General features: G+C 38.8%; 2 protein-coding genes across 9 annotated transcripts in view; one reads left to right on the forward strand and one right to left on the reverse strand.

The window, feature by feature from the left end:
- The window catches only part of LOC126752874 (protein eyes shut), a 151,499-nt gene that overhangs the window by 15,345 nt on the left and 123,734 nt on the right, over positions 1-12,420 (reverse strand). For all 4 annotated transcript variants that reach the window (XM_050463880.1, XM_050463878.1, XM_050463879.1 and 1 more), the window contains exons 7-8: positions 5,893-6,165; positions 191-483 (exon numbers count right to left, since the gene is read on the reverse strand). In XM_050463880.1, the coding sequence (XP_050319837.1) occupies positions 191-483; positions 5,893-6,165 (566 nt within the window). The remainder of the gene's footprint in view (positions 1-190; positions 484-5,892; positions 6,166-12,420) is intronic.
- Positions 1-12,420, forward strand: part of LOC126752878 (uncharacterized) — a 158,913-nt gene that overhangs the window by 12,075 nt on the left and 134,418 nt on the right. For 3 of the 5 annotated variants that reach the window (XR_007666049.1, XM_050463888.1, XM_050463890.1), the window contains exon 2: positions 12,176-12,232. The exons of the other annotated variants lie outside the window; for them this stretch is intronic. The gene's annotated coding sequence lies outside the window, so the exon portion shown is untranslated. The remainder of the gene's footprint in view (positions 1-12,175; positions 12,233-12,420) is intronic. 5 annotated transcript variants of the gene reach the window in all.

Raw genomic sequence — 12,420 nt, forward strand, 5'->3', positions numbered from 1 at the left:
ATGTACCTATGTACGAGTACGAATACGAGTACAACATTACCAATGGTTGGATGCACGAACACTGAACACTTCAAAAAAGTCTAACGATTTGTAGGGATGAGGATGGATTCTTCGAATTTGTGTGTGTGTGATGCCAACATGTGTGAACATGTGCGTGTGGAAGGTTATATTCGGCAAAAGTTTTACTTACTGTGTTCGCAATAGTGACCATGCTTGCCTAAGGGACATAAGCAGAGGTAGCCGCTGCCTGGAAATTGTACGCAAGTGCCGCCATACTGGCAGGGATTATCTTCACAAACGGAGATTTCACAAGTTGGTCCCATATAACCGGTTGGACATTTGCATTTCCACTTCTCCGCTTTTTCGCCATTCTCATCAACTTCGTTGGTTTCGATTTTAATGCAAGCAGCGCCGTTGCGACAAGGACTCGACAAACAGGCGAGTGAGCCACATTCTGTTATGCCAAAGCCGTCCAAAGCGTCACTGCAACGTAAGAGATTAAAGAGGAGGATGATAAATATTAAGCAATAATTTTAAGAAATAAAGTGGAACCTGGTTATTAAGTGGTCAATTATTTTTTATAAAATCGATTGTGAAACTTTGGTAAAAATGACGGAGAGGGCAGCTCCGTTGAAGACATAGGTTTACTTAAGGGAAACAAACCGTTGTTCAAAAATCAGATTTCCTCAATACTAAAGTATGATAAATATTCAGTCCTTCTCTATTTATTACTAATCTTGCCATCGCTGAACAAAGTTGTTCCGATGAGAAATCTTTACCAGAAACAAGCTCGAACCCATTTTAGTTAGCCATGCCGGATGGAGTGCCGTTACGATGTTCATAAGAAGTAGTCATCTTTCAGGATGCCAACGCTTTCATACCATGGGGCCTCCAACTGTTTGAAATGTTGCCGTGTCAGTGCCGGACAAGTGCATAAGACATGATCCACGGTTTTTCTGGTGCCATGCTCTAGAAATTTTCTGCAGTCATCTCGATCTGTCAGCCCCATTCTGCAAGCGTGTGAAGCCACCAGTCTGTGACCAGTGAGTATTCCAATCATGTTTCTACAGTCTCCTCCACCAAGAGGAAGCAGAAACTTTGTATATTTTTGATCAAACGGACATGACTTTTGCAGTTTTGCATTCAGTCCATTGGACTTTGACATTCCTTGTCTTGCTCTTGTCCAGATCGTTGTAAAGAAAATGAATGAGTTTTCCAAAGTCGATCACGTTATCGGATGACAGCCGTATACTATTCTTGGCAATCTCGTACATTATGTCATTGTCATCGATGCTTTTGGTCCTGTCAGCAGGTATAAGTGAAGTCGCTTGTTCTTGGTGACACTCTCCACTGCTGCCTTGTCTCCCAAAACAGTTCTGGCCGATATACAAGACGAGGTTATTACCTTGACTGCTACTCGTCGGTCCGCGGTTTTCTCAATAGCAACGATATCTGCTTGAAATATTACGCAGACCCAACACTTGTGGGAAGTGGCGACGTCTTGCTGAATCCAAATGTCGTCGAGATCACTACCTTCAACTTCAGGTATCAATTAAACGGTTATCATGGCGGGACGGTATTTTTGAAAAAATGTAGACCGATGATTCCACCAGTCCACAAACCACACCAAACCATTGTTTTTTCTGGAGGAAATGGCAGCTCTTGAATGTCTTCAGGTCGCTCTTCGTCCCAACTGCGGCAATTTTGGGATGTAAATATGAACCTTATTGCTGAAGAAAATTGTTGTGTTTCAGAAATGGTAACGGCCATACAAAAAAACAGGAAATCACTAATCCACTGGGACTATTATTTTACTATAGAAAGTACACGATTTCATTTGAAAGATTCTCAGCTTGTGCTGAGAGATTCTTTTAAACGCAAGAGGCCGAAATTCCACTGAACCATATTTAAAATTTAATAGCTAATTGAGCTTTCGAGGCAACGAAAAAAATCTGTATCTAAAGAAAGGTAATTGGAACTGACCGAAACATAGAATGAGCTCATTGGGAGGGCCAGTGCTATGAAATCCGAAAATAGTTACGATATGTAATCTTTTCAATTCCTCCTTACCTTTTCTCTCTATTTTCATATTTCTTCTCTAATTTCCACTCACAATTCCCAGCTTGCGAACGGCTCACCATTTGCCATAAATATTATCTTTAAGCGCCCATAAACTTGATACCTTTAGTGAATACTTTGTGGCATGCAAATTTAAAGCTAGCCATGTCGAAAAGTAGAGAAGTGCCGTTAAATTCGTGCACCTTTAGTATATGTGTCACGTGTTCCAGCAGCATTTTTATTCACGCTTCACAATTGAATAGATACTTGTACGACATTATGAAGCTTTTGTGCCTGACCTCATGGTCGCGCACTCCTCACTCACGTCGCACATTAGGTAAGTGGCGCAAAAGCGCTGTTAACGGTTTTTTGGTAGCGGTGGTGGTGGCGCGAACCCAACGGTCATGCGATTTCCGAGCATTCAAGTATTTAAACAATGAACTAAACGCTTCAGTTCTGGTCATTTTGAATGCACTCGGAATAAAATATGCAAGCAACAAGCAGAGAGCAGAAGAAGGACTATGCAAAAATCGCGGGTGGCTCGCAAAAGCCGGCGGCCGCTTGGCAACGGTGGGCGCGCGTTGTGAATGACAATTTCACGTCGAACGGAAACGAAATGGAAATGAAGCGATTCTTTGGCGTTAAGTGTGCGGAAACTGAAAAGATGATGGCGACGCAGCAACGGCTAAAGGCACTTCTGATGTTTTTCGGTCCAGGGAGTGTGGGGTGGTGTAGCTATTGGCGGTGTTTGGTGGGTGCGCGGTTCGCTTATGAACTGGTAACGGCGGATTGCAGTAAGCACAAATGGTAGCTATGGCGATTGCACGAGCGATTGCCAGCGATTCTAGTTGACCGTCAATGGGTTAGTTAATGGGTCGTTGGGTCAGTTGCAACACTGTGCGGCAAGTGCATGACAGCGCAGCACAATTGAAATATTTATGAACTCGCATTGCTGCTAATATTGACATTTAAATTAGCACACTGTGCGCTTGTACAATACAGTTACATCTATGTTAGCCTGTGTGTGTATATATGTATGCGCTTAAGTGCACTTTAGTGCCAGAGCGTTGTGGCGCTTCTCATCTTTGCGCTGTAAATAGCATTAACATAGCCTACTCCCTGCCGCTCACTGCCTGCCTCACTCCCTCTTTTGGCACTCTCTCAGTTGCCCTCCCTACGACCTGCTCACCCCCCGCGGCGAGGTCAAGTGGCACACAATTGACATTTTCGAAAAGTTAAATTAATTTCTGAGTGCAGCAACGAGTCCACCAATGAGTTTAGTTATCGAAAACTTTTGCTACCCGAACTTTGCAAATTAATTACGAGATATGCTTAACTAAGTGAGTGTACTACTACAACTACTACTACTACTTCTTGATGTTGTTGTTGCCATTGCTGCTACATTTTTGTGTGCTCATATAACACAGTCTCTCGCTCTCCTGCGCTCTTGTTGCACTGAACAAATGTCAAACATTGAATATTTTGTGCGTTTTCTTCGCCGTCAAAGTTATCGACGAAAATTGTTTGTCACTCAGTGATGCTGAAAAATGCCGCTCTTTAACGGTAATCGCATCTACTTACAATAAAAAAATGTCGGTGTGTAGCCTGTCAGGGCATAAAGTTTTTCACAAAGGCGTGAAAGTTGTGAGTTCAGCGTTCCTGTAACAAGACGGTCTCAAGTTGCAGCAATCGAATTATTGAAATTTGGATGAGAGTTATACTTGGCAGCAAGTATCTGTATGTATTTGGCAGAGAGCATAGTTGTCGCACTCAATTAACGGTAATTAATAATCACTTAATATGTTCAGAGTGAAGAGACGAAGAGGTTGTTCACTGTCTGAGAGGTTGTTGGGGCCTTCTTGCTAAGATGTTGTAGTTGTTTAACTGAAGTACTGGTACTTAAGACTAATAAAGAGAATTTGGAATATTTGGTGCGCAACTTAGTTCCCAATGTTTGTCAATGGATGGCTCCATCTGTTAGATTAGATGGCTTGGGTACTGGAAGAGGAGTACCAATTAGACTGTTAGTTCAATAATTTGTTAAGCCAAATTAAAAAAGTCTGTGGGTAGATATTAGCTATCGGCAAAGCACCCTGAACTTATCAAAAAGCTGCTAAGGTATTTTAGTTTATTTTTGATATATCACATGGCTTCAGTAGTTTCTGGTGATCGGTTTTGATATATTCAAAACGTAAACTTCATTTCCACAATCGTGACTTTGTTTATATGGCTTGTCCGATTTTTGGTTAAATATTCGTCAATTGCGGGACGTGGGGATTTTTTTCTTTCACTCAAAGAAATCGGCGGCTGAAGCACTTCAGGAACTCCAAAAAGTTTACGTAGGTGCTACCCTAAGTGAAACAACGTTCCATGACTGGTTGGTATTCCCAACCGTCTACGTGAAAGAAGGCCAAAAACCTTCGAAGATGGTGAATTGGTGACGCTGTACGATGAGGAATCGTATCAAACGCAAGAAGAGCTTGCTACAGCATTTGGAGTCTTTCTCCAAGTAATTTCAAAGTGACTACATGCGTTGGGAGTGACTCAGAAACAAGAAACTTGCATTCTTTATGACTTGAAACCAAGTGACATTGAGCGTTGCCGTTTCACCGGTTAACAATTGCTCCAACGGCAAAAATTAAAGGGGTTTCTTCATAGAATTGTAACGGGTGATAAAAAAATGGATTCAATAATCAAAGAAAAGAAAGTCTAGTGGACTGACAGGTCATGCTTCAACATTGTCGCTTCGATCGAGTATTCACACTTCGAACGCTATAGCCGGTATAGCCGAGAATGAACTGGCTGATGAGCTTCGCAGCATCCACCTTTCATGGTAGGACCTGAATCCTTCGTTGCGGTGGGTCTTCATACCATAAAGGAGCTGCTCTGCAAGGAAGAAGGAGCAGGCAACGAGAGGTATTGGCAACAACTCCAAGGCATGTGCCTCGCCAAGTTGCTAATGGGGAGTTACAACCTCAGCAGGTTTAAATATGCAATCAACCTCCCTAGGGACGAACTTAGGCTAGTTGTCGTATCCTACAATAGCCACTGTAAGGTGAGGAAGCACTTATATAACATGGGCCAAGCTTCTTGTGCGAATTGCCAGTTCTACGACAGGAAGCCAGAACACCTGCTAATTGACTGCGTAGCAGTCTGTAGGCGTTGGATAAAGTCCCTTTCATCCATGTTTCCATATAGAGATCTAATCGATTCACTAGCGCCTAGCAGTATATTGGAATTTGTCTAAGTTCTTGGTGCAATTCTCATATATTTATCTTATCTAACACCATTTCATCAAATGTTATTCAAACTATGGGATATATAAGTCCGTTTTGGGTAGTTTCAAAATTGATTCATTTAAGTCTATACAAGAAAGTCTATTATTTATTTTATCCAATATATATTTCTGCCTGCAGTTCGGGGGGATAACTTTTAGCTCTTCCAGAAAATTTGTTCTTGTCTTATCTGTTCGAATTCGGCATAAAAGGGGTGAAAATATTTTTACTTTTGCTCGAGATTTCTTGAAAAGTATTATTTAAGAGAGTTGCAAAATCGAGACGGTCTGTCGGTGGCTTTTGAGAGCCTCAGTTGCCTCTTAAAGCTAAAAAATTGATTTTTGGGTCCAAATTTTTGTTTAACTGAACGTCTCAGGCCACTGTGCTTATTGTGAACCAGTGGCAAGACTTAACTCAAGAATTTTGAAACAGAAATATCTGCAGAAAAGCAGAGTACCAAGCAAATGACTTTTTGATATTGGGCATCAGACACAAACCTATTATCGGGTATATTCCCCATATAGTATATTTTTAACAACTTCGGTCCCCAACTACTCACCCGAATATCTCGCGCGTCTCTTCGTTTATGCGCAACGAATGCAGGCAGCCCGTGAAGCCGGTGCCACTCTGAGCCGGCGGCAGTTCGATAATCAGGCCGATCGGCGCTTGTGGTGCGCCACCTAAATGCAACCATGTATTGAGTATCACTTCCGGTGTGTGCATGCGCGGCGGCAGCAATTTCAGCCAGGTCGGCTGATCGCCCGACATGGCGAGCGTGTCGTTGACCAACAGTGAGGCATTGCAGTGCGTGTAATTGCGACTGAAGTCCAATCTGCAAAGAAAATAGGTGAGAGCAAAAAATCGAAAGTTAGGAAAAGGAAGTGACAAGTTAAGAGATACCTTTTTGGTGCATAGAAATATATTTAGTTGAATACATAAATAGTTTATTTGTGTAATATTTTGTAAATAACAATTACGTATATTATATATGTGTTACATATTGTTTTTGTAATTATGTACAAGTATATTTAAGTGTAATTGCGTGCGGAAATTCATTTCAGTGCATAAACATTTAATTAATTGGAAAATTTCGTTGCACACATGTGTGCGTAACGGCGGAAAAGTGTGAGAAAATACAGTCGGTAAATGGTTTGCTGTGGCAATTTACGCCAAAATCGTGAAAAAAAATCATTAAAAACGTTGTTGTTTGCTGAAAATCGCCAAGGTAACTTTCGCCAGCTGCGACAACTATTGCCGCCACCAGCCACCAGCCACCAGGTGTGTGCGCACAAGATGCCTGCGCGTTTTGTAGCGGTACTTTATTTATGCGTTAGTTATTTGTGGCGCAAATTTTTACCAGCTTATTTACGAGCTTGTAAAAGTTTTCTTAAGCGAAAAGCGAAATTACGCAGCGCCAACAACAACAACTCGCCAGCGCTACAGTAGTCAACAATAGTAGAGCGACGAGCGCCCAGCCAGCGATGTCATGTCGCAGGTCAATGCAAAGGTGTGAAGGTGCACTGGCAGCGCTGAACTCAGCAACTAACCAACGTGTCGTCACCACGATCACACAAACACACACAAACTGGTGACTTTATGTGAGCTGGTATTTGTGTTGCGGCAGTCATGAGCAGCAAATAGCACACAGCAAGTTTATTTATACCCTCAACGGGGTGTATTAAGTTTGCCACGCAGTTTGTGATGCCTAGAAAAAAACGTCGAAGAGCCTATAAAAAATACATATATGTGTGTATATAAACAATCTGAGCATAGTCAATTTAGTCATGTCCGTTGTCCATATCTGACTGTTTCTGTATACACGAACTAGTCCTCCAGTTTTTGAAATATCGTTCTGAAAATTTTCAGCCGTCCTTTTTTTATCAAGAAGCTGCTCATTTGTCGGAACTGACTAATATCAGACCTCTATAGCATAATAGCTGCCATACAAACCGTAGGATCAAATTAAATGCTTGTGTATGGAAAGCTTTTTTATTTGACGAGATATCTTCACGAAATTTAGTTTGGATAATTTTTGAAGTCAATTATGCAATCTCCGAAAAAATTGTTCAGATTGAAAGATCGGAATCAAATGCTTGTATGGAAAGCTTTCCAAAAAAATTAATCATATAAAGTGATCGATCGGAAGCAAGTGCTTGTATGCCAAACTTTCTCATTTGACGATCAAAATCAAATCGTTGCAAGGAAACTTTTGCATTTGTGAACGGTATTCTAGCTTAGCTGTAACAGAAGTTAACGTTTTTCTTGTTCTTGTTTTTGTTTTTGCATTAGACGATCTCTTTCATTTCCGTTTTTATTTATTTGCCGTTGATTGTTAACTTAGAACTATGTTTGTATGTGTTAAAGTATGCCAATGCTAATAGTTTGTTGTTGTTGTTGTTGTTGTTGTCATGGCTGCACGTGCGCCGGCCATAGCTTGCACAATGTACTTGAACAGGAATTTATTGGCGGTCAGTCAAAGGTAAGCTGCTGCATATGCTTTTGTTGGCGCCGGAAAAGAGCGCAGCTTGTGAAGGAAGTGTGGGTGCTGTCCAGAGGAAATTTGCTTTTTCGGTATATATATACATCATATGTGTATATGTACATGAATGTATGCGCTGTGCATGTGAAAATAGTGAAAATTCAATATGTTATATAAATAAACTATGCTGGCATATATGTGGCTACAGTCATGTGTGGAATTTGTGTACCAATTTGTGTGGGATGTAGTGGAGACTGTGTGTGGGGGGTGCATGTGGCAGTAAGTAGCAGTGCTAATAGTTGGAATTCTTTGCCATAATGTTTGTATACGCTTCGGATTTTTTGTTAAAAGTACACTGTTTTGATACTTTGCCTCGGGTAGAAGGCAATTGAATATTTCTAGATTTTGTTTACTGGGTTGCACAGTGTAAATTGTATTAAATGCCGGCGCAAAAATGTTTTTATTCTTAAAATAAATTCACGAATGTCTATATGAAAAATATTTACTGTTGAAAAGTGTATAAGAGTATTATTGCGCCTAAATGTATGCAATTCAAAGAATAAATATTTTTTAAGTTTACAGAAATATAGGAATTTGAACCCATTTTGGTGTTTTTGTTGAGTTTATTTTATAAGTATTTAAGGATCAACTTTACATAAGTTCATTATTTCGGATAGGCCTTTTGTCATATATGCCTAAATGTAGGCAAAGTTTTTTAGTTGTATGTTGAGAAAATGATGAAAGCGAAATTAAGTGAAGGTTTGGGAGATAATTTCATTTTAAGTTTATTATATTGCATTGTAATTGTATCATTTATGCCTAAATGTAGGCAACGTTTTTTGAGCGTTTTCATTTTTCATGGAGAAATTGATAAAATGAAAGTAGATGAGTGGAGAAAAACCTATAAATACATATATTTTTGAATATTCGAAGTCGGTAACCAGCTTTGCAGTTTAAATTTATAACAATTACGTATTCAGCTCGAGAAAATTAGAGCTGAATAAAGCGCTTAGTGCCGTAATGAAAGCAACTGATATGCGTATGGCTTTCAATACTTATTCAGCTTAAGATAATGCTTGCTGAATAAAGCGCTGAATGCCATAATGAAAGTAACTGACAAACTTTTGGCTTCCAGATTTATTCAGCTTAAGATAATGATTGCTGAATTAAGCCCTGAATGCCGTTATAGAACATCCTGATAAGTTTTTAACTTCCAGTACTTGTTCAGCTTAAGATAATGATAAATGAATAAAGTGTCATAAAAAAGCAACTGATACCACTTTGTTTTTCAATACTTAGTCAGTTTAAGATAATGAAATTGAAAAACGCTGAATGCCGCAATGAAAGTACCTGATAAACTTTTGGCTTCCATATTGATTCGGCATAAAATAACGATTGCTGATTAAAGCGCTGAATGCCGCTATAAAACATCCTATAAGTTTTTGATTTCCAGTACTTATCCAGCTTAACCCTTAACCACCTGACCCCTATATCAGTTACGTAACCACCTGAGCACGGTCACAGTGACCGCATCGGATACTCTTGAATTTTCTTAGGATTTTAAGGTTTTATTATAAGAATACATTAATAAAACTCTATAATATATATTAAATTATTTATTTAACTGAAAAAGGAACAAAACAAAACATATTTTTCATAAATGTGAACAATTGAATTGCTGGCCAACGAACTCCTACGAAATTAAAATTCAAAAAGTCGTTGCGGTCACCATGACCGCTGGTAGGTGGTTAAGGGTTAAGATAATGATAACTGAATAAAGCGCTGAATGCCAAAGCACCTGAAAACCCTTATATAGAGCTGTAGCTTAAGGTAACGGGTAGTTAAGTAGCGAAAGTGCCAGAATCGTTTCTCATCATCGACTGTCATCTACATAGTAAAATATAATAAATATTGCCTACTTTTTGGCGCACAAACCAAAATACCATACCAAATAACCTATTTCATATAGCAAACCTTAAGTTACGATTGCTTATTACATTTTATGTATATTATATGCCTGCAGAATCTCTTTCCGCCGTGATTTAATTGATTGTATTTGCTGCTGCTGCCATAACAAATTTTATTCTCCTCTCTGCTTTCCTTCCTAAGTGCTTCGAACTCCAGCATATTTGCCACCTATGCATAATAATGCGACTTTGAATTCATGTTTAACTACCAACTCTTTTTGCTGTTGTTGTTTATATTCTTTCTTACTTTGTAGCCCATTATAAGTGGCATTGTAGCGACATCAAGTTGTATTTTATAGCGACCGCGTGCCACCTGCTTGTACGTGAGTGTTTTGCCTTATTGTTACACACGTGAATTTTATTGGCAACGCAGCATGGACAACAAAAACAACAATAAAAACGCTGCAATAACAACAAATATAAAGCTATTTTGTTAAGATGCGTCCACGATGGCGGGAATCAGTGGCAGCAGGAATATGCGGCGAAATTGCCACAATGTACTTCAATCACACCGTGCGTACTGGTGTGTGTGCGTCAGAGTGTGTATATGCACGTACACATGCGTCTGTGTATTTATATGCGGTGTACAGCTTGAAAAAAAATATCTTTCACTTTCATTTTGATACTCTCACCAGATGTTGCGCTGAGTATAATAAATTTGTTCAAATAACGGTTTAAAACAGAATGTGCGCGTAGAGTTGTAAAATACAAGAAAAACGTTAACTTCGCCTGCACCGGAGATAAAATAACCTTCTCAATTGACTTAATATTAGCATGATGCGTATAAAAAAAATATTATATTGGTTTTAATCGGTAAGTGTTTGTGACAGCTATATGTTTTCGTTAGCCGATCGGAATAAGATATTCAGAGGTTGTAGCACTGTCTTGGAAACTAATCCATGCTAAATTTCGTGAAGATATCTCATCAAACAAAAAAGCTTGCCATACAAGCAGTAGTAACGTCACGTATTCAGCTCAAGATTATGAGAGCTGAATTAAAGGCTAAATGTCACAAGAAAGAACCTAACAAGCTTTTGGCTTTCAGTTCGTATTCAGCTCAAGAGTATCAAAGCTGAATAAAGCGCTCATATTTAGCTCGAGATTCTGATTGCTGAATAAAGCGCTGAATGTCACAATGAAAGAACCTAACAGGCTTTTGTCATTCAGTTTGTATTTAGCTTGAGAAAATGAAAGCTGAATAAGGCGCACATATTCAGCTCAGGATTATGATTGTTGAAAAAAGCGCTGAATACAAAATAAGCTGAGAAACCTTATATGAAGTTGTAGTTTATATATTCAGCTCAAGATTGTGATTGCTGAATAAAATGCGGAATGCCCCAATGAAATAACCTAACAACTTTTTGGCTTTCAGTTCGTATTCAGCTTTATGAAATATTAGATTACTTATGATTTAATAAAGCGCTGAATGCTTATGAAGAAGAAAATGCGGAGAAAAGAAGCTGAAAAAAGCGCACATATTCAGCTCAAGATCATGATTGCTGAATAAACCGCTGAATGGCACACTGAAAAAACCTAACAAGCTATTGTCTTTTAGCCTTTATTCAGCTCTAGATTATGATTGCTGAATAAAGCGCTGAATGCCAAATAAGCTGAAAACTCTTATATGAAGTTGTAGTTTAAGGTTGTGGATAGTTAGGTGTCGAAAGTAGCAGAATTGTATCTCATCTTCGGCTATCAACTAAATACAATATAAAGAGCATGTTTATTTTTATTATTTTTTGAGTATTTTAAACTCTCCAGCGCATCTTATATGCGCTCCCACACGTACTTTATATACCTTATTTGCTTCCTGTTCTTACTTTGTTAGTGTTCCCTGGTCCCTGTACGAACAATGCGTGGCCTTTGTGTTGGCTCTCCGTTTACTAATTTATTGCTTTTGCAAGGATTTTTCTTATTTTCTTTTTCCCCTGATATTCTGTACAATGTAGTGCTGCTTTTATTTCACTTCTTTGCCCTTGCTTCGCTTCCATTTTTTTTACCGTTTAAGCTTTGTCCGGACATTTTTATGTGACATTCGAGAGTAGAACTTAGTGAGTTACAATTGCATTGATTGCAGAATATTTATTTATTTTCTTCCCTCTTCGCTGTTTTTGTAGCGCTAAAACAATTCCTGGCATTCCTCTATCTGCTATGCAGTAAAGATATTAGAAAAGACAAAAAACTGACAAGAAATTGAAATAAAGTAAAAGCGCAAGAAATGAGAAATGACCCCTATTAGTAGCTCATATGAGAAATGAGGGCCATATTGCTTATTTTCGAATTTCCTTATTTTTGCTTTACTTTTTTTCGTTTCTTCTTCTATTTTAGTTTTCATATACATTTTACTTTGCTCTTATTCAATTTGTTTATTTTTTTGTTGTTTTATTGTTTGTCAGGAATTGCAGCAACAAATTGGGTCACTGATTGTTGGTTTCGGTTAACTCAAGGCTCAGGTGAGTTGTAGCTAAATCATTGATAAATTTTCTATGCACACATACACATGCACATGCACTTACTATATGCATATATATACAGTTATATATATACTTGCATTGTATATATACTTGCATTCGATTGTTTTCTTGTCTATTTGAATCTATTTTCTAGCCCTGTGCGCCCCACTCGTGTTCAGTCGCCTTTG

Source organism: Bactrocera neohumeralis, chromosome 3, assembly GCF_024586455.1.
Source record: "Bactrocera neohumeralis isolate Rockhampton chromosome 3, APGP_CSIRO_Bneo_wtdbg2-racon-allhic-juicebox.fasta_v2, whole genome shotgun sequence".
Lineage (NCBI taxonomy): Eukaryota > Metazoa > Arthropoda > Insecta > Diptera > Tephritidae > Bactrocera > Bactrocera neohumeralis.